Source organism: Capsicum annuum, chromosome 1 (assembly GCF_002878395.1).
Source record: "Capsicum annuum cultivar UCD-10X-F1 chromosome 1, UCD10Xv1.1, whole genome shotgun sequence".
Taxonomy (NCBI): Eukaryota; Viridiplantae; Streptophyta; class Magnoliopsida; order Solanales; family Solanaceae; genus Capsicum; species Capsicum annuum.
In genome coordinates this window covers 229,173,063-229,196,344 of record NC_061111.1, presented here as the reverse complement: position 1 = coordinate 229,196,344, position 23,282 = coordinate 229,173,063, and the positions used below count along the sequence as shown (strand labels likewise).

The 23,282-nt window shown below is 30.1% G+C and overlaps 2 protein-coding genes across 4 annotated transcripts; one reads left to right on the top strand and one right to left on the bottom strand.

The window, feature by feature from the left end:
- Window positions 1–714: 714 nt before the first annotated feature.
- On the bottom strand, window positions 715–3,567 carry LOC107840362. Of its 3 annotated transcripts, none has more exons than XM_016684201.2 (5): window positions 3,408–3,567; window positions 3,207–3,302; window positions 2,085–2,207; window positions 1,384–1,486; window positions 715–1,291 (listed from the first exon to the last, which is right to left on the bottom strand). In XM_016684201.2, the coding sequence occupies exons 2-5, from the start codon at window positions 3,299–3,301 to the stop codon at window positions 1,046–1,048; spliced, it is 567 nt and encodes a 188-aa protein (XP_016539687.1). In that variant the 5' UTR covers window position 3,302; window positions 3,408–3,567; the 3' UTR covers window positions 715–1,045. The 3 variants fall into 3 exon arrangements, with proteins under 3 accessions (XP_016539687.1, XP_016539694.1, XP_047265324.1); XM_016684208.2 differs by having other exon boundaries at window positions 3,207–3,332; window positions 3,408–3,541; XM_047409368.1 differs by having other exon boundaries at window positions 3,207–3,322; window positions 3,408–3,531.
- A 1,635-nt stretch (window positions 3,568–5,202) lies between these two features.
- Window positions 5,203–16,365, top strand: LOC107856619 (glucose-induced degradation protein 8 homolog; the record flags this gene model as incomplete). The annotated part of the gene is made up of 6 exons (XM_016701616.2): window positions 5,203–5,211; window positions 14,358–14,499; window positions 15,674–15,821; window positions 15,899–15,974; window positions 16,057–16,168; window positions 16,252–16,365. Coding segments are annotated over 6 exons (585 nt in total), but the record flags the coding sequence as incomplete, so codon positions are not given.
- Window positions 16,366–23,282: the final 6,917 nt, after the last annotated feature.

The window sequence follows — 23,282 nt, the reverse complement described above, 5'->3', positions numbered from 1 at the left end:
ATTTTAGATCACTATAAGGAGAGGCCATAGACCTACTTTAATCAGCCTATACTAAAAATAAGTTAAGTCTCTGGCTATGCCGGTATAAAGCTAATGCTATTAAGTAGATTGTTCACAAAAGTTATGTGCCCGTGATCCACTACTACTAACCGGACTAATGCTCTAGAACTAATACTATTTTGGTTTCTATACGTCCACTTACAAGGCACACCATCGATTGTCATCTTAGTAAATGTATAGTTGTACATTTTCCCGAAAAAACATTCTATGAATATGTTCCAAAATCTCTATTCTAACTGTACACTAACAAGTAACAAGTGATTGACACTTCTCAATTCCACTTCGCACCATAGCATCAGGCAGTACACATGATGAGAACTTCTCCAGTTGGATCTAACTACATCAGACAGTAATTCCTCTACATCACTTTTAAGTTGCTTCGCTCGCAGTAGTGAAGATTTCATCAATCATCATGGACCCGTTTGGTCACCCAATGTCTTCATGTTCGGTACATGTGTTGGAAAAATTGTTGTACAATCACAGAAATAATAGGGATTCTTGATAGCTTTAAGGCGTGTGTAACACTATTCTTAAGGAATAAGGAAATTTCACTGTCAAAGATACATTCCAATATTCAACAAGATCTTCAAGTAGTATAATTTAGGAGCGCAAAAAAAAACTTTTTCAAAAAGTAAAACATAAAAGACAAAGAAATTGTCGTTTTTCCTCTTGCACTGAGGGAAATTGTAGGCCAAGGAATGAGTTTCTGATCATCTGAAAATTTCAAAGGATCCTACATTGTTTGGTCTCGAGCCAGGGTTTATCGGAAACAACCTCTCTACCTCACATCTAAGGTAGTGGTACGGACTACGTACATTCTACCCTCTCACCCCAACCAGAAGTGGAGTTTTTTCTAGTACATGAGGAAAGGATATCATAACATTACCAAGTATAACCACTTGGACAAAAATCTAAACATGTCAAAGATAAACAATTTCAGCATCAGAAAAGTGAAGAAAAACTATTAGAAAAAGGCCAAGTCCATTTACCAGCCCCCTCCACTTCTTCTATCTTGCAACTCCGCCTGCCTCTCCTCTTTCAGTTTCTCCACAATTTTAAGAATATCTCGGTTATAGAAACGATCACGCACAAACAGCCTTTCTTCAGCTTGTATCTCCTTGATAGCACTTGGATATGGATTGGGAGGTGGTTTCCTCCCTTGAAGTCGAGCAATCTTCTTCAATCGAGAATATGCTTTCTTTTTCCCTTTCTTTTCAGCTCGATATTCCATCTATAACAATAAAAAGACAAAGTTCTTACTAGAGAGATCCTACAGATTATTGAACCTCCATGGATTCAAATCTATAAAGACGAGATACGTACATCAGCAACAGCCATAGCTTCTTCTTCTCTGACCCCTTGCTCCTTTAACTCGAGCACTCGCCACCCAAAAACTCGGGCTGGAGGAGGATCAAATCCAGAAATTCTGTCAAAATTATAGAAGAAAAAAATAATAAAGCCTCAATTGTGCAAAAACATTGAGAAATTTACCATGCCAAGTTTTCCAATTGGAAAATAATGACAATACACTGATTCTATTCTCGACTGCACGACAAAAAATGAGCTGAAACCTTAATAATTTTCAGTTTCCAATATAGTATTTATCATATATTATGTACTTGGTTGGAAGAAGGATGGTTTATGGAGGTTGTGTGTGGACTACATGGAGCTTAATCGATGCACAATAAAGGATAAGTTTCCCATTCCCAGTGTCGACCTTTTGGATGAATTGACAGGTGCTAAGGTGTTTTCTAAGGAGGATTTGAGATCTGGCTACCACCAAATTAGAATGGTGATGCACCTTTCCCACTTGTTTCCTCGCCATGCAACATGTTGCACGTTATCCTTTTAAAATTGAAGTCTACACAAACGAACTGTTAAGACAAAAAACTAAAAGATTAAAAATACAACATAGCTTACAACTCAAGGATAGTTTACTTTCAGAGCACATTAGAATGCTACTGTCAGATGAAAGGAAATCAAACAAGACATACTACGAAGCATGAACAGGTTAAAATTCATACTTAATAGCATCCTCGTGTTTAGACTCTGGGTGCTTCTGGAAGAACTTCTTGACGTAGACATCCTCAGGTAGACTGATGGGTTGCAGTTTGCTCTCAGCACGAGGAAATGTTGCAGGTGGTGCCCTAAAAACAAAAATTTCAGGAAGTAACCAGCATTACAGGCATATTTTCATATTCTAAGGCAAAATGGATACGCATAACAGTAAAATTACCCCCAGAAAACATGGATAATTCTAACAAACTCTTCAGGGAAAACTGTAGTGAACGTAATTTTTTTTTTCTTTCTATCAATCATGTTGCAAGCTTAAATTTAAAATTTGGGTAAGCTTTCAGACAAAGGAATACGCACATTTCAATATAGTATTAGAGCACGGAGAATCTTAAGTTTAGGACTAGGTTGTTGGCCCAAGGAAAAGAATCAAGCTACATGTGGAGTTGAAGATAAATGAAACTGTCCATTTTCTAGCATTTTAAGCTTTTAGATAGAGGGTGTGTTCGGTATGGATGAGAAAATTTTTCTGGAGAATGTTTTTCAATTTTCTCATGTTTGGTTGGGCCAAAGTTTTGGAAAAGATTTTCTAAGTTCATTTTTATGAAAAATGTTTAATCTAATATAGGGAAAGCAAGTTACACAAGTAGCATTCCACATTGTTTGTATCCGGCCACCCTCCAAAACACCTCATATCCACCAACCCTCCCCCTACCACTAATATTTTTTTGCTTACTTATCGAACACAAAAAAATAAGTAAGGAGCCACTTATTTTCTTCATACCGAACACAGCCAGAGTTGAAGAAAATGGGAGTGAAATAAAAGTTGGAAACTGATCTTCAAAAGAAACGATTGCTTAATTACAGTATTGATTTTGGAATCTGTATATTTGTGGTAATTGCGTTGAGTATTGCCCAACAAATTGTTTATCAATGACAGAACATATGAACTTTTTACTTATGATGAATTATAATCAAATTGCTTTGGGTCGCTTACCAATGTCAGTAATTGATGATTACACAATTCGAACAATTTCGAATTTACCTCAAAAAACAATGAATAAACCCTTAATTTTGATTCGAAAAAAATTACAAATTACGAAGGAATGAAGAAAGGAAAGGAGGGTACTGACTGCTCCATTGCTTTGAGCCACACAGGTTCAGCCTTGGCTAAACCTTTGACAAGCCTTCTCGTTCTGTTTAGCAAATCACCTTTCATGAACGACATCCTAAACGCAGATCCAAAATGCTGTTAAATCCTAATTATGAAACTAGTTTAATCTTTAATAATGAATTAATAGGAATAGGAACTTAAGCAAAACTAATTATCTCACTTTTGATCGCCGGTGGCCGTCGGAATGGTAGCGGTGGACGTCGGGTCAATGGATGCGTTTTGGGACACACAACAACCGGGTAAAGAGTCGCTTTAACACCTTATTCCCATTTTTTCTTTGAAAATTTTCAAAATAGCATACTTAATATTATAATTATAATAAATAACAATATTTTTATAAAATTATAATTTATAATAAAAATAATATTATTTTATTTATTAAGTAGACCATATTTTACATCCATTATTCAAATATAGCCGTATCTTTTATCTTTTTAATCTTACTTTTTTATTATTTTATTTTTTATTTTAATTTTTAATTTTTTTCTGTTTTATTTTCTTTTTTATATTTCTCGTTTTTTTCTTTTTCATTTTCTATCAGCATGATCTTCAAAATTTTAAAATATAACGTAAAATATTATTATTATTTTCCTTTCTCATATCTTTTTATTTTTCCTATTTTCATTTTCTTCTTCTTTTTTTCTAATTTTTTTGTTTTTTTTTTCTTTTATTTTTAAATTTCTATTTTACCATATTTTACATCCACTATTCAAGTATAGCCGTATCTTTTATTTTTTTTAATCTTATTTTTTTATATATTTTTTATTTTTTTCTATTTTATTTTCTTTCTTATATTTTTCATTTTTTTCTTTTTCATTTTTTTCTTTTTCATTTTCTATCAGCATGATCTTCAAAATTTTAAAATATAACATAAAATATTATTTTTATTTTCCTTTCTCATATCTTTTTTTCTTTCTATTTTCGTGTTCTTCTTCTTTTTTCTAATTTTTTTGTTTCTTTTTCTTTTAGTTTTACATTTCTATTTCTCTTTCTTCTTCTTTTTTCCTTTTCACTTCTGTTTTTTCATTTTTTTCTTTTTCTATTTTTATTTTTTTTAATTTTACTCTTCTATCTCTAACTTTTATTTTGAAAGGACAATTATATATATCAAATACATATATTCAAAAAATATATAAAATACATAATAATACAGATCTGAATATTTATTTACAGTACAAAACGTATATATATATATATATATATATGCATATGTATTTATAGAAATACATATTTCACTCATATGCATATATAAACATATAGAACACAAAATCTCTATAACAAAAAATACATGATACATATCTTAAACAGTAAAAAATATAAATAAATACATATGTTACCATCTAGAAGGGCATAGAACAGTTCAAAGATAAATTCATTACCATACAAAAATACATATAAATATGCATTTATAGATACAAAATACAAATATATGCATATGTCTTCAAAAAATTTATACTATATTTGTGGCATAATACATCTGCCTAATTGCGCTTGAACTATAAATTTTTTCTTGTTCATGTGGACACCACAAATATTTTTATGATAAAAAATCCTGTACTACTCCTTTGATAACATCGCCTTAATATGTTCTTCAATATCATTGACTGTGTAACATTTTATATGTGGTGCAAACCTTGGAAGTACTCTGATCATGAATATATGATCATGTAACACCCATAGAATAAAATAATGACATAAATCTATATTACATGTACTTTTCATAAAAATATAATACAAAATACATAGTATGCATATATTTTCTTTTACATAATATATATTACATTACAGAAAAATACATATAACTCTGCATATGTACCTATAAAATACATGCCTGATCCATATGTATATTAGTATATAAAAAATAAAGGAAAAATTAACTAAATAAACTTATTAGACTGTTTATTATAAGTTATAGCAAAACTTTTTAGTTTTCAAGTTATAACAACTTTCATTTTAAAAAAATAGTTAAAAATAATTTTTTCTTTTTTAAAAAAATACAAAAAAGTAATTATTGAAAAAAATAAAGATTTAATACAACTAATATACAATAATCTTAACTTAAATGTAGTTATCCTTAATTATTGATATCAATCCACCCTAAATTCCTCTAACCATTTTTCTTTTTTCCTATTTTAATGCTTTCATTAAGAGTTTCCATCTTCATACACTACCTTCTTTTTATATACGATTTAGTTGTTTCAGTCATAAACGCTTTAATGAACGAAGCACGATCAATATGTCTCTATATTCAAGAATCCTCACATCTTTTCAAGGGCTTCTCGCAAAGCTCTGGATTGTTTGCAAAACTCTCAGCTGTGAAATTATTGCTAACAAATGATGGCACTAGTCCATTCAAGTAATTGTTGGCTTCACTGAACGTCTTAAGGCGAGGCAAATCGACACAACGAGAATTTGAATTAATCAGGGTTCAGAGTGGACACCAAATATCAAATTGAAAATTTAAAAAATTTAGTAAAAATCCGTTTTGACTCCTCACGGTCCATTTTGCTTCATCTAAATTCAAATTGATCTGATAATATAAACTAAAAATAAACATGCTACTACATATTTTTCAGTAAAGATGGTGGTGTTGTCTGGCCTAAGAAGAAACCGCTGTTAGAAGAAAATGAAGTGGTCATTATAAGCAGCGAAGGGTAGAAAAGACAAGGGAACACTACTGGATTAATATGACTTGAACCCCCACCTCCTCAATTTGCTTGTGATTGAAGCACAGTAAGAGTCTCAAGGGACAAATGCGTGACCTTTACAAGGTACTTTCGCCATTTTCGAACCAAATGCCGATAAAAGAGAGAGTTGCTCCCCTTTTAAATAAGACTGCATAAGTTTTCCATTTTTGGGTGATGCATGAATGTCATAAAATGATATTGAATTATTTTTTTTATTTACTGTTTGTTTTTATAAGATAGTTAATAATTTGATTTAATTTATTTGATGTTCATTATTATTATTATTATTATTTTTAAGATTGTTTGTAGGAACAAAGTTTATTTTTGTATTTAAGTAGTATTTATATAATGTTATGCTAATTTATCATTTATTTCGTATTTTTCATCATTGAATGAAATTGTATTTTGATGTTTATTGGTGCTCATTACTCTTTGTCTTTATAAGATTGTTGGTATGAACAAAGTTTAGTTTTGGTATTTAGCATAGTATTTATAGAATGTTCTTCATCTTCTTCTGCCACAAAGTAAACACCAATATCAACCATGGTTAATACTGATTATTTTTTTATTGCAACAAAAAATTATTTGACATCAAAGTTATCAATTAATTTATTTTAATATTTACGATGATAGTTTTTTATGTAATATCCATTACATACAATAAAAATGTTATGTAAAATAAAACATATTTTTTCTTATCGATTGTCACATTTATAAAACTCATTCAATACAAATGTGATATACGTGAAACTTCATCAATACCAATTTTAATATCAACTTAATACATTGAGAACTAAAAAAAAGTATTACTTAAGTATGAAATGAGTATATAAAATTTCAACGTAATTTATTAAATAACTGTGTACTATACTAGTTTCATACACTAAAAATCGTTATAAAAATACATCATTTGTATGTAGAATCTTATATACCAACACAAATAACAGATTGTTCAGTATTTTCATTAATATTCATTGTCATATATTTTGTTATCACATACAATAGATATTTAACAAAAAAATGGCAATACTACTTTTTTAATCTAAATATACCATTACTCCCGTATCATTGTGTATGAGCATTGGTGGGTATGTATCACTTATCAAAAACTTAATCTCAATTTGGAATGAGGTAATATCAATCTTCAACTGTTTTGATATTGGATTAATCAATACTCTATACTTTGAATCTGCATCTTATATAACCTCATCTACAGCAAAATCTTTAGGTCTCCCCGTAAACATATTACATAGTTCATTAGTAGGAATTATTTGAAATTTCATAATTTGAAAATATAAAAATTCATAATTTCAACATACAAAAACATACAATAAAATAAATATTATATCAAAATTGTGTTACTCAAAGCAATCAGATAACATTATGAAAAATGATTAATATATGAAACATGATCGAATTATGAAATAACAGATTGAATATTATTTTTGGAAGAAGAAACCGTTTATATGTTAATGAAGTTGAAACCATACTTTAATTCAACATTTTAACAATAAAGAATTTAAGAAACACATAAAAAAATTATTTAATTCTTTAAATAAGTTTGATTGTAAAATATACCAGACGAATCCCATCTGTGGGATTTGATATTGTACTAGCTAACTATCAATATCTTAATGTTCTAAAGTTCGATGGACAAGGCATTACCAGCAAACCTTCAAATCAAATGAACAATTGAAGAACTTCAGAATACAACAACTCTTAATTTAAATTTGAAACATTAGTCGATATATCCAACACAGAAGGAGTAAAGCTTCACATGCAGGCACACCCCAAAATCTTTATTATAATTCCATAATTTTTTTGGTTAAATGAATATTATCGGAGCATGATTATCATCACGATAATATCTACTCAACATGAAAATAAAGATAACTACTCCTATAGTCCATATCTTTGATTGAATCACAACATTACATTACAAGAAAAATGACAAATGAGAATTGAAGTCTTTTTTTCCCCTCAGAGAGATGGCAACCAACCGAGCATCTCACCAGCAAACATGGAAACAATATCTCCCGATGCATAATATAACTTGTCATAATTATCCAAAGCTTTAATTAAGAGTGATAAATGTTAAATACTAAAAATAAGGAAATAATATAAATAATAAATATAAGAAAATTGATTTTCGAATATTTAATTAAAATAGATTTTTCTAAAAAGTTGCTATAGCTTGTAATTATTTCTTTAGTCTAATAATTATTGAAAAATTTTGCTATAACTTGTAATTAATAATCTAATAAGTCTATTTAGGATAATTTTCACAAAATACAAATATGACTCTGATATGTATTTACGAAATACATATTATATTCATATTAAATAGTAACAAACATAATTATATTATATATCTTCATATGTATTTGCGAAATACAAAGATGACTTATATAAAACAAGAATATACATATGGATCAAGTATGTATTATGTAAATACATATGCAGAGCTATATGTATTTTGTATGGTGTTGGATTTATCTTTGAATTGTTTTACGTCATTTTAGAAGATAACATATGTACTTATTTGTATTTTATACTGTTTAAGATATGTATCATGTGTATTTTGATTACCTATATGTATATGTATTTAGTTGTCCTTTTTGTATATAGAAATACATCTTTCTATGTATTATTGTACATTGTTGAATTTGTCTTTGAATTGTTCTATGTCATTTTAGAAGGTAACATATATACTTATTTGTATTTTTTACTGTTTAAAATATGTATTGTCTATTTTTTGATTACTTATATGTATATGTATATAGTTGTCCTTTTTGTTATAGAGATTTTGTGTTCTATATATTTATATATATATATATATATATATATATATATATATATATATATATATGAGTCAGATATGTATTTTTGTAAATACATATGAAGATATATATGTATGTTTTGTACTGTAAATACATATGCAGATCTGTTTATCAATTTATTTTGTATATTTTTTGAATATGTATATGTGATATAAATATTTGTCTTTTAAAAATAAAAGATAGAGAAAGAAGAGTAAAAACATAGAAAAAGAGAAAAAAACCAAAAAAGAAAGTGGAAAAGGAAAAAAAAAAAAGAAAGACAAATAAAAGTGTAAAAATAAAAGTAAAAAAATGAAAATAGAAAAAAAAGAAGAAAATGAAAATAGGAAAAGAAAAAAATATGAGAAAGGAAAAAAATAAGAAAGCAAAAAAGAAAAAAAAAGAAAAAAGGAAAAAAATAAGAGAAATAAAAGAGAGAAAATAAAGTGAAAAGAAAAAAGAAATCAAAATAAAAAAATAAAACGATAAAAAAAAGAAAAAAACTAACAAGAAAGAAAAGTTAGATATATAAAAGAGTGAAAGAGAGAGAAAAAACAGTAATGATGATTTATTTTAAATTTTTGAAGATCATTAAGATAATAATGTTTCATATTTAAGTTTGATTGGGAAAAGAAATCTATTAATTGAAATAAGAATAATTTAAGGAAAAATAATCTACTGTAGTAATTTATGAAAAAAGAATTTACTCCTATTTTATTTAACTCAATTGATTTGAGTAAAAGAAGTACAATAAATCTTGTTGTATATATATTTTAGTAGTAACACTTTTATAAAATACTAGAATAGTGTACATGCGTAGCACGTGTATCAAACATTTTTTTTTTAAGAATAAATGTATATATAAAATATATTAGTTATGCTTGTGTTATCTCTAAACCGCTACAAAAAGGTAATTTCTTATTCAATTTTTATGAACACGTTAAACATAGATTCAATCAATAAATCGCCTAACATCACAAGAATTATCAAAAAATCATCATCTATGTAAACTCAACAAATCATCTGACATGCCTTTTATTTTTTTTATGAATCAATTTATCTAAAACAAAGATAAATCAAATTTAATACATATGTAAAACTCTTCAGTTAAAAAAAAGTCAATGAGAATTCTTACCATTTCTTACCCTTTAGTTCTTGAAGTACTTTCTAATAAGCAGTATGACAAAATACCATCTAAAAGGCAAAATACATTTAGGGAGAATAAAATCGATTTTATTATCGACTTTTAAATTGAAATAAAGAAATTGTGAGATAATTTTTTGTATAATTTTAAAACTCTAAATTTTAGGATCTGTGCTATAGTCAAATAAGGAAAAACTTAATAATAAAAAATGTAGTTAATTTTAAAATTTTAAATATAATGAATTTAAATAGTAAAAAGACGATTTTGTCTATTGAAAAGAATTTCAATGAAGGGCAAAAATTTCGAATCACTTTTATAAGGTGTAGTTGATTAAAGAGGAATTTATTTATTATACTTACTTATTTCCTACTTCTAAAATAACATTGTTTATATGATGGATTATTTTTATTCTTATAATTCTATATATTTGTACTTTATGTAAAATATAATTATAATGAGATGATTTAAATAACAGAAAAATATAATTTATTTTATAACATAAATTGTAAATAATTAATTTTAAAAATTTATATACATTTAAAATACTTTATATAAATTGATAAATAGTGAGTAAAATTTACTATAATTTTACACCATAATTTAAAATATATATATATATATATATATAATATTAAAAGTGTGAAGACCTTTAGAAAAGTGATTTGAACTTTTTGCGATTCATTAAAATACACTACAATAGACAAAATCGCCTTTTTACTATTTTCTCAAATTAATATTATTATTATTTATTTTAATTTTCTCAAGTTATAATTATGGACAAATATTAATAATACTCTGCCGACTTCTTCTTGTGAGCAAAAAGGATTCTTTTTGTACCATATTAATAATTCCAACGATTCTTTTCCAAAAATAATCTGCTGACTTCTTGTTGTGAGCAAAAAGGATTCTTTTCCTATACAAACACAGAATTATATTAGGGTTTACTTATTTTCATACACTGAAGTTTCATGAAGCAGCCAAAAAGTATATGATGATTATGCATTGTTGTTGTTCGATTCTTTAACTTCTTCCAAAGAGTTTCAAAAATTTCAATACAGTGCTGGAAGAAACTACTATCGTGCATGTAATCTCATAATACTGCCTAAAATTCTGGGTTAGTAGTATGTCTCTAACATGTATATGCCAGCTTCCTATATATTCTTGAATCGTTATTCAGATTGTCTTATAGAAATAAATTTGCAGGCTAAATTTAGCACTCACCAATTACCAAGCAGAAGTTCAGTGTGCAAAGGCGTTTCTTGGAAAAACTTTATTACCAGGTAGTTCTTTTTATATTTGGATCACTATTTCTTATTCTTTGAATTGTATTGCGATATGTTGTTTCATTTGTTTTGTATCTTATTATTTATTAATTACAGGTTTGTTAATTTATAGCAGTTATTCTAATTTTGTCAATGTGTTGAAATATAAAAATATACTCTTTAATGAAAGAAACGTCTTCTTCTTTACCATAATCGTGATTATTCTTATAAACGATGATGGAAACATCTTCTACTTTACCATAATTCTGCTTAAACATCTTCTATTTAGAATTCACTTAGGTTCAGGAGTACTATTCTATTGAAAGTACTGTTGTAGGCTGCAAATAGTTTACGGACTAGCTTCTTCTTCGCAGGTTTTAGAGATAAAAACATAAAGTGAGTCTACTAAACAATTGAAACACAGGTATATATTAATTTCTCTAATTTTTTTATGAAGTTGCATGGCAATGTTACTTGTTTCTACATGTTATTCTATTTGTTCTTTCCTTTTTTTTTTTTTTTTTTTTTTTGACTCTTTTGACCATACAATATAATAAATTTAAGTAAAAATTAAATACTTATAGATCATATATTTTATTTTTGATATGCTTACTCGAGTGGAGGGTCCTATTGAAAATGACCTCTTTACTTTCATAAGATAGGACTAAATTTGCGTACGCACTATCCTTCCCATACTTCAGTTGTGGCTTATGTTATTATTATTTTCGGTCATTGCACCTGTTGATCCATTGTCCAGTAACTTGACAAAAGGTATTAAGACTATTTTGTTTTTATATTGTCAGGTCTTGCTAGATATTGCTGATCGAGAGCTAAAGGTTGTTAGCACAAGTGAATAACTCTTAATGAAGGACAAGTAGCATCTTCTAGAGATAAATAAAGCAAAACAAAGAGAATAGAATCCCCCGCATTGTATTTGACAACCAAAGACTGAATGTCTTTTCATAATACTAAATTTATGTCAAGTTTTCTTGCAAGCGGGGAAAAAGCGAGACACTATTTTTATTGGTCAATACCCCTTCATAGGAAGTGAAATGACGTATGTGTTGCTGGAGGTATAACATAGAAAGCCTCCTTTATTTCCCATTTTGTTTGTATTTTCTTAATCCTCCATGGAGAACTCTCTATACGAGTTTGTGAATCACCATGCCTATAATGCATTTGGATCAGGTGAATATTTTACCTTGACGTTGTGCGGTAAATTTTCAAAGTTGAAGTTGAATTTTCATCTTAGTTTATGCATTATTTTATTTTATAAATCCCTTTAATAGTAGCTATTTAGCTTAGTCTTATAAGTAAATTAAGAAGACTCCTTTATATTAATTGAGATGTCTCATATACATTTTCATAACTGATATGCAATGAGACAATGTTAGCAGTTTATAGTTGATATTTCACATACATTTTCACAGAAGTGATATCTGCTGCTAAGCGCAACCTTGAAAAGCTAGATGCTCCAACAGTTATCCTGTGGTAGGAGAGACTCTTTGTCGAGTCCGAAGCATGGTATTTATGGACACAAACAATGTCTTGTATTTGCATCTAAGTATGATGAGTTGTTCTTGATCAATATCTACCGAGTGCTATGAGGATGTTTTAGAGAAAGCTGAATCATTGGTTATTTCTGTTGGGCTCACGTGGATGTTAGCCTATGGTTCATATGGTTATGGGAGGCTTTAGGGAGTTAAATTCTATACAGTTTACTCCAAGTGTCTTATTTGGTGGCTTTGAGTGAGTACTTTCATTTATCATTTAGAGTGACTGTCGCATGTGTGTTCTCAGGGAATACCAACTGAAATTTTGCATGTTTACTACTCATTTCTTTACTTCGTCTATTCCTTATTTGGCTTAACACCGTTATAATTGATGTGTGATCTGATTATGTGAATCAAACAAAAACAGGAAAAAAGTATCAACATATTCAAATTCTTATTTGTGTATGTATATTAAGAAAAAAGTATAGAGCATAACATAATTATTATTAATTTATTGCAAGTAGTTAGTGTTATATTATTATGCTTAATGTAGTTCGTTAGGTTCTTAATATCTGAAATTAAGTTAAATAAATATTTATTAAATTTTAATTTAAAGTAATCAAAAGTTACACGTGCGAGGCACGTGCGATAAAACTAGTATATATAAACATGCATGTTTAAGAATGAAATGATAAAGTAACTCCCAAACCGAGAAAAGGCCAATAATTAAAAAAGAAAGAAAAAAATGAATTAGGAAAGTCAAGTAAACTCCATAAGCTTGTTTTCTTCTCACCTCTCATTTTGCAAACATTTTCTTTCTATTTGGAAGATGAACCCTCGGCGATGGAGAGGTGAAGATGGGTGCTTGGAGGACCAAGAAGAAACGTCCCTGATTATCAAGTTTCGCCTGTAATTTCCTCTTCTTTCTCTTTTTCCTTTGTTTTTCATGCTTTAAGACGTTTGAAGAGTTGATTTTTAAACCCTTTTTGGTTTAGATTTTCTATGTTTTGATTTTCTTAAAATCACTTTTGCTTTATATGTTCCAAATTTTGATTTTTTGTTACTCCTTTTGCTTTGCATGTTTGAAGATTTAATTTTTAAAAACTCATTTTGCTTTAATTTCTTATTTCATGTGTCATTTGCTTGATATTTACATAAAATACGTGTCAGGTATGCTTAATCTTATCAATTTTGAATGTCATGATGTTTGCATGTCAGCTGAGATTCAAAATTGCACCAAACGACCCCTGAATGTCTTAATGGTGTGTTTATCGGAGGGAATGGGAGAAATTTTTTTCCCTATAAAGAAGGGGGAAAGTGTTTTTATTTCTTTATTGAGATCCGATTCTCCTCCTTTATTTCTTTAACTGGTCGTGTCCCTACTGAAAGAAGGAATATTTAGTATTTACAATGAAATTGACTCAATCTGAATAAGTGTAGAGGATTCATGTAGCCAATTCCAACTGATTTGGGATTATGGAGTAGTTAATTGATTGATATAGACTTAAAAGTTGAGTTTAAGATTGATAATAAGAAAATACTGAAAATGACCATTATCAGAGAAGTTTTTTGTTTATTTATGAACTCTCTTTCATTGTTTTGTATTTGAAAATTTCAAAAAATAAAAGATGTATGATTTAGATGAATCTTGTACTGTGTTAGCTTGTTCAACTTTTAATTTGCTAATTGTGTGCTGCTTCAATAGGCTGTCAATGATTATGATGTTCACAACATTGTCATGTCGTATCTCACACATAATTATTTCACAGACACGTTGGAATCATTTACTGCCTCCACTGGCATGAAACAGACTGCTAGTCGTCTTGAGGATATAGAGAAGAGAAAAAGTAAGTGATAGTTTTCTTCAGGCACCCCTTTACTTTGTTTTCATATGGTGTTGATGTATTTTTTTATTGTTATGATGAAAGGTGCATTGTTGGTTGAAGCTTATTTATTGCTCATTCTTTTCGTTGTATTGACGTCTATCACATTGACCTTTCCTTAAGTGACAGTTTTCATCAGGTTCAAATTGCTTCTTGAAGCTTGTTATTGCTCATTCTTTTCACCGTGTTCAATTTGGAATTAGCACTCCTTAAGCCCCTTTTTTGATAATTTGTTTACTTCTAAGATTTATTTTTTTTCCTTCAGAGTACTTTTGTTTGAGAAATAGCCTTGTTTGTAATCGCTTGTTTCATTTTGAGATCATGCTACTTTTCTCTTGGTTTTCCAACATACATATCTTGCATTTCTACTGTCTAGTGTGCATAACATCATATTCATTTTGATATGTCAATAGCCTACTATAAGTGTGACGATTGGCTGGGTAACAAAATGACGAAAGGTGTTAAAAGGACTCGAGATACCGAAATAATGTGGAAGGAAGTTATCTCTAAGACCTACGACTTGTAAAATCCATTTGGCATGGAATAAGAAAAATATAATAGAAGCAAAGTACTTATGTGGGCACTATTTTCTTTTATAAAAATCAGGACACGTGTAGGTAGTATTAGCTAGTCGGGAATACGGTTTGATCATTGTTGGTACACGTATATTAAATCTAATATGTACCAAGAACATTTTCACCTTGGTTAAAGAATGACATGTCAATGATAGGATAAACCTGCAATTTAGAGGATATTTATTCTTAGAGAAGTTCTAGTTTGTCTCAAATGTCAAATTATTAAGTATTTAAATGAAATGAGCCCTAATGGATCAAAATGAATAAATAGAATTTAGATAACCAACCCAATCATCTTGGGATTGGAACATAGTGTTGTTTTATTCACCTCCAATCCATAAGAATAGCAGACGGTTTTACCTATTTCAATATAGAAGGAACAAATTTGGTAAAGTCAACATGATACTTTGTTTTCTTCTTCTTTCCTCTTTATGTTGTTTATCCACTCTACAGTGAGCATTGACATAATATAAGATGGAGTAGTCTGGATTCCGGTGTTTTAATTATTAGTTTATCTTTTTGAAGTGTTTGATTGATGGTCCTAACTACAAAGTTATCTCTAGGGATTTATCATTTGGCATTAGAAGGGACGGTTTGGAAGTTCATTGAACTTACAGAGCAGTTTGCTCCCGACTTATTGGAGAAAAATAAGGATCTGCATTTTGATCTGTTGAGTCTTCATTTTGTTGGACTTGTCTGCTCAAGAAAATGGTGAGCACAGTATGTCAGTGGCTGATTTTTCAGAGACGACATTACATTTTCTGACTATTTCTATCTTTCTGTGGTAGCACAAAAGCTCTGAAATTTGCGCAGGCAAAGTTGGCTCCTTTTGGGAAGGTGCAAAAATATGTTAAAAAGCTTGAGGTGTGTTTCTTCCCTAGTGAATCTCTTAAATTTTTTCTTCCAAATCCCATGTACTTGTCTAAATATTGGAACTTTTTGGCAGGACTTCATGGCTTTATTAGCTTATAATGAGCCAGAAAAGTCACCCATGTTTCATCTATTAAGCTTGGAGTACAGGGAGCAAGTTGCCGATAGTTTGAATAGAGCAATACTTGGTGTGTTTTTATGGTCTTTTTGGTGTCGTTATTTCTAACTGACTTTGGTTCCCCTCTTCTCACTCAGTTTTGATGTCATGTAACAAATTCAAACCTCCCCAGCTATTCTGCGGTTGAAAGGTTGATGCAGCAGACAACTGTTGTAAGGCAATGCTTAAGTCAAGAATCCAGTAAAGTTTGATCTTAGTAATTTTTCATTGAATTGTTTTTGCTTAGAATTCTGTGGACATGGAACATAGGAGGTGAAAAAAGTGTTAAAAGAGAAACTCATGAGATAGGATCACTAGTAGTTCATCCCAATAGCCACTCAATTTTGCATTTCTACTAGCGACCCCTACCCTAGACATTCATGTAAGTAGTGGCATAGCTAGAATGCTGACAAGGGGATTCAAAAACATACAAGAATGCCACACTTGGGATTTCAACATGTGACCTAAATAATCTTTTTGAACACATTACCAGTAGAAACGCGTTAAGGAGATTCAGCAATTTACATAGAAATCAATAAAAATTGTTTTTATCCTATTTGCGTAGTATAAAGTGTCCAACTCCTTCGCAAGACTTATCTCCCTCATCCGTGAAGGTGTTACCAACCTGCTTTTGGACCAAGACCACTTGAAACTTTGGTAGTTCAAGATTCTTGATGACAGAATAGAGTTACAATACTAACATTCTTTTCTAATTATCAAGGAAGTGGCAATTAAAGAATTAATTTGCTGAATGATACATTTTTCCCTTTGGACACCAATAATCTGCTCTATACTGAAGTCATAAGAAAACAATCAAAATCAAGTGATTGTAGGCTTGTTTGAATTCAATTCCCAGTAACACTATGATTCGAAATTAGTTCTTTTTTTATTAAAGATCTTTCAAAGTGTAAGTGTATTCCTATCAATAAAGATAAAAGAAATAATATGTATTTGTTAATGTGTGTAAAGCTATCATGTGGTTAACAAAGCAGCACAAATAGTTTTATAGATAAGTAATTATTAAACATATTAGGTATGAAAGAATAATATTACCTCCTTATCAACTAATGTCACTATTTTTCGAGAATCGCCTCCATTCTTAAACAACTTCGTTGGGCCGATTTCGATGACCAAGACTTTGATCATCAAGATATAATTTCTTGACTTCAAAGTGTTGATACTCACAAATTCGGTGATAGGATCCATTGTAATAATCTTTAAGAAAATAGAAGTTAGAACGATAAGAACGTAGAATTTCATAATAGAGGTACATTTGTTAGATGATAAGAATTATACCTAAATATGTGAATCTTGTTGGTAGGTGGGTAGATAAAGAAATTAGTTATGAGCAACAAAAAATATAATATATTCTACTAAAACGACACATAGAACGATAAGAACGTAGAATTCATAATAGAGGTATGAAATAAAATATATTGAACTAACAGGTCACATTAAGCTACACATTAAACTAAATTAAATTAAGCAATTTAAGTTGGCATAACAAATAATCTTGTGTTTAAATTAACAATGTAAAAAGGAAGAGGTGATATAACGATAAAAAACTTGGAAATAAAATTATTGAAACTGTGCTGAGACGAAAAACAATAAAAGATTGCAGTTGTTTATAACAATGAACAATGACAAATGTTCACGCAACTGTTTATAACAATGAACAATCAAAAAAGCTAAAGAGTTTATATAGAAGGACTGGAAAAATCGTATGTTTTTTGGTTGAAAGAAACCAAGTAAAAATCAAGTCGGATTAAAAAAAGCGGTAGCTAAATTTCGGAAGAATTTAATTGTAAACCAAGTAGGAACCAAATAGAGTTGGACACTTTATACGTACACGGGTGTTTAGCTAAATTTGGAAGAAAATTTTTACAAAAAAATCATGGATTTAATTGTAAACCAAGTAGGAACCAAAAAACGGGTGTTTAGCTAAATTTGGGAAGGAAATTTTTACAAAAAAATGGATGTTTTAATGAAGCAGGGGAAAGAGCTAAATTTGTGAAGAAATTAATTGTAGAAAATTTTTAGTATATTTATTTTGTAGAATTAATTGCAGGGAAAAGGGTAAAAGTCGGTTTTGTCTGAAGCGAACTGTTTTAATGAAGGGCAAGAAGTTCAATTCACTTTTCTAAAGGCCTTCACACTTTTAATATATTATTATTATAGATTATAGATTATAGACAAAATACAACTTGCTATTTTTCATAATTATAAAACAATTACTATAAAAATTCTAATTGTAGCTATAAATTTGCTAATTATGAAAAATTTCCTTTTTTCTCCTTGAAAAATAACCCAATACCCTTGAGTCCAAATAACGTTATATCCTCGCATTGCCAATCAAACATATTGATCTCTAGACTGGTTTAAATTGAATTGCGAATCGTGAGAATGGATCCTTTTGATATGTATGAGTGTTTTAATAAAATTAGTGATTTAAAGTTAAATATAAAAATCTTAAATATATATAAATATATAATAATAATAATAATAGTAGTTATTATTATTATTATTATTATTATTTTAAAATATTAAGCTCTTAACTTCACATAATAAATTATTATTTATAGAAGTAATGACTAGTTTTAATTAACAATGTGTTAACTATTTATTTGCAATGCATTAGTTTGAATACTGTAAAAATTTCATTTATTAATATGAAAGTTTGAATTGCTTAATTCAAAGTTCTAAAATATTTATGATAAAAGTAATACTTTTATTTTAGAAAAAATTAAGATTATATATCTTTTTTTTACAACCTTCAATATTGTTTTAAGTGATATAAAAATCGTAAGATTTACTATTAAATTTTATTGGGGTCTCAAAATTTTGGAGGCTTAAAACAATTGTCTTGAGACATCCTGTATGAAACTTTTTACCTTGAAAGTGAGACTTTTGTGTGTAAATTCAAATTTATTGAATTTCAAAACAAATATCGACAGTAATTGTAAAAGCCAAAAAAATAAAATAAGTTACTTATATATACGTGGTATCTTACTAATTACTATCCAGTAACTTATAAATTATAATTTGTACTCTAGTGGCCAGGGCAAGCCAGCTTTCATTATGTGCTATCACTCGAATTTACTCGTAGTTGTATTAGGAAATCATTATTGTATTATGCGTTGGGTTCAATAGGTGTGAATGGAAAATGAAAAGTTGCTTGGAAGGGACACAACTCTTCGAGTAAAAGACACATTATTTCGGGAAGCAGTATAACTGTTTGGATGGTTGTGGATGTTCAGAAAAGACACACTCTTTCTAATGGACAGACATGACTGTTCAGAAAGAATACACCTTTCCGGTGAACCATTGCCACCTTTCGAAAGGAGCACTTAATGGCTATATGAACCTGCATTTTTTCACAGGCTTAGTATGAATTTTTCTGCACTTGAAAACATTTCTTCTCTTCTAAAATACTCCGTGTGATCATCTAACTGTTGAGTGAGTTCGAAGAGAATTCAATCATTTGAGGTACCACTATAGTCGGATAGTTAAGCCATTTTATCTTGGGAGGAAAATTCCGCAACCTCGGGTACTTGAGGGGAATTATTTTCTTAAGGACACTTTGTGAATTAGGAGGACTTGACTTTTTCTGCTTCATCTAATTTTCGTTAAAATACTGAAAACACATTACTTTAAAAGATCATTTTTGATCTTATGCTGAAGGTGTTGGAAACTTCATAAGTGTTCTTGATTTATTCTTAACCTTGTGTTGAAGTTGTTTTGCCAAAATATAGAATTTTTTATACCCGAAAACAACAATCTTAAGGAAATAATTTTGGAAAAAAAATATTTTTTTTGCTTGTTTGGTGAAATTTTCTTTTCACTAAAGTTTTTTTTCTTCGGAATCTGTATTGCTTGGTTACTGGAGATTTTAGCTTTCTACTCCGTTTAAACTTAACTCGTGATTTGAAGAAATAAAATCTTCATCACAAGTTAATGATCACTCGGTTGACGATTGAAAGTCATAAAAACTTCATCGTTAAACTAGAAAAAAGGGGTGTTTAAAGTTGTTGCAACTTTATTAATAGTATTTTGATATACTAAAGTTACTGTCTTGTTGTGACAGGAAAATGACTACTGACAGTCAAGTGCATGATACTGTAACGACTGTGGCAGCAACTAATGTTACCACAACGAGTCGTAGGAATGCTCCGCCGGTAATGGCACCAATGGAGAAACCCGAAAAATTCACGGGTGTAGACTTCAAAAGGTGACAACAGAAGATGTTCTTCTACCTTACAACTTTATGTCTTCAACGGTTTACATATGAAGAAGCTCCTGAGGTGCTCGAAGGAACTTCGGACCAGGAGAAATTTATTGTTATGGAGGCGTGGAAACACTTAGATTTTCTATGCAGGAATTACATTCTAGATGGCCTCCAAAATGAACTATACAATGTGTATAGTGGAATGAAGATGACAAAAGAGTTGTGGGGGGCACTGGAAATAAAGTACAAAACTGAAGATGCAGGAACCAAAAAGTACTTCGTTGCAAGATTCCTAGAGTTCAAAATGATTGACAGCAAGTCTGTTATATCTCAAGTCCAGGAACTACAAGTTATCATCCACAATCTCCTCGCAGAAGGTATGATTTTGTTGAATACCTTATTTGAATATATTAAAAATATTTTTAATGTTCACATGAACTTAATAGTAGGTTTGATCGTGAACGAGGCGTTTCAAGTTGCGGAAATAATAGAGAATTTACCACCTATATGGAAGGACTTCAAAAACTACTTGAAACATAAGCGAAAGGAGATGTCAGTCGAAGATCTTATAGTAAGACTGCGTATTAAAGAAGATAATAAAGCCGCAGAAAGAAGGTCGAAAGGAAATTTTGCAATAAATGAAGCACATATTATAGAAGACGACTACAACAACTCCAAAAAGTAGAAGAAAGTTGGACAGGAAAGCAATCAACTCAAGAAGGAATTCAAGGGAAAATACTTTAAATATGGAAATATTGGCCACAAGTCTACGGATTGTCGTGCCCCAAAGAAAGGAAAGAATAAGGACCAAGCAAATATGACTGAGTCCAAGAAAGAAATAGACGATTTGTGTGCCATGCAGTCGGAATACAACTTGGTGGGAAATCCTCGAGAATGGTGGATGGATTCCGGTGCCACCCGCCATGTTTGTGCTAATAAGGAGTTATTTGCTGCTTTTGCTCCGTCTCAAGGGGAAGAGAGATATATATGGCCAACTCCGCAACTGCAAAAGTTGAAAAAAAGGGAAAAGTCTGCCTGAAAATGACATCAGGCAAAATGTTGACTTTGAACAATGTCCTATATGTATCGGAGTTACGAAAGAACTTAATTTTTGTATCACTTTTTGACAAGAACGGATTCAAATGTTGTCACGACCCAAAATGGGGCCCTGGCCGTGACGAGCATTTCTGAACCGTGAAGGCCCGGGACGCCCTCTGTCTATCTGGTAATCATGCACAATATTCATATAATAAAAGATAATACGAAAATAAAAATCTAATATGGAAACATGGTCAGTCTGAATGTGATCATAATACTGAAAAATTGAAATTCAAAATATATTAGGATAATAATAATATCTGACGCAGTCTGTGAAATCTCTACTATGAACTAAACAAAACTGTCTGAAAACTGGGACAAGGCCCCCAGTAGACCAAAACATGACTAAAGATAAATATCTGAAAGTAAACAGGCCTTCTGGAATATAGAAGGCTCACCCCTGCACAATCTGCTCTGCGATCTGAAATATCTACTATTTATCTGGACCCCTAAACTGTGTCTCAAAACCTGTAAGGAGGGGGGTCAGCACAAATGTACTAGCACGCGAACCAATCCAAAATAAAGTATTTAAACATATATATAATAGATGAGAGCAATTTTCATCAACACATCACGTATAAAATAGCTTCTGAAAACACATGGGCATCATTCGAAAATCATAAGACATTCTTGTCAAAACATTTTCTAATCTTTGTATTACTTTTGAGTTATGTGGCACTCCCCTACAAGTTTGATATTCCATGGGCTATATAAAATCCGCCATTGACTCGGTGGGGGCCACACTTGGGTTGGAGTTTCTGAGTCTGATACGCCACACGACACTTAAGCCAGTATATAATAATATACCCGAATCGGCAAATTACGATTTTGGACAATGAGTTGTCTGAACTGATGCCTTCTTCGAGGACCACCTAACATCTCTTTATGCCCAATTTTTATCATGTTTTGAATCATGCATGTTTCTAATTTCCACATCTGGAAAGCCTGATTTCAAACATGCATTAAATCTGTTCTGAATTATCATGGCAAAATCTGAATTGGTGTCGTCACACCAAGACTTGCAAGTCCTATTTTTGAGCTATAATGTCATAAGCATGATTTTTCATAAAAATATAGTTTCAGACCACCCAAACATGTAATTTTCATAAAAGATTTCATGTTCCGAAACTCAAGTCAAAACTATGCAAAAACTTTCATCAAACATATGGTGGTCATGTGCTCTTGGAAAAATCATGCACTCTTTCATTATATGTATATTCAACATTCACAACATAAACAATCCTCTCTCTTTTGAAAGCAAAAATCATAATCAAAATCACTATTTAAGACTTTTCATAACATGCTTTTCAAGATGTATTTCGAAATAATTCATATCATGGGAAACATGGAAAAATTACATCAAGAGAGGGATTTCATATATATCATGCTCTCAATTCATATTTCAAGACTTAAACACATACATACATATACATATAATTTTCAAATCACTTTGGGTAAAAGCCAAAAGGCCAAAACAATATCATTAAAGCTTCTAAAACATGAGCATGTACATGAATTCAAAAATCCCATTCTTAAAACATGATTTCTATGCCCATGAGATTTTAAGAAAACCCCACGTACCTCTATTTAATAAATTGAGGGATGATCCTTGAAGCCTACGATGTGGGGATTCCAAATCTCTAATTATCTTCCAAAACCCACGATTGAATCTTGAGTTATTTGGGATTTTTGTTTGAAACCCTAAGGGGTGTTCTTGAGGGAAAATTTGAGAAAAGGATTATATTTTGATGAATTGGGGGCTAAATCTGGTGTTTTAGATGAAATTTGGGTGAGGTGAAATGACTAAAATGCCCCTAAGAAA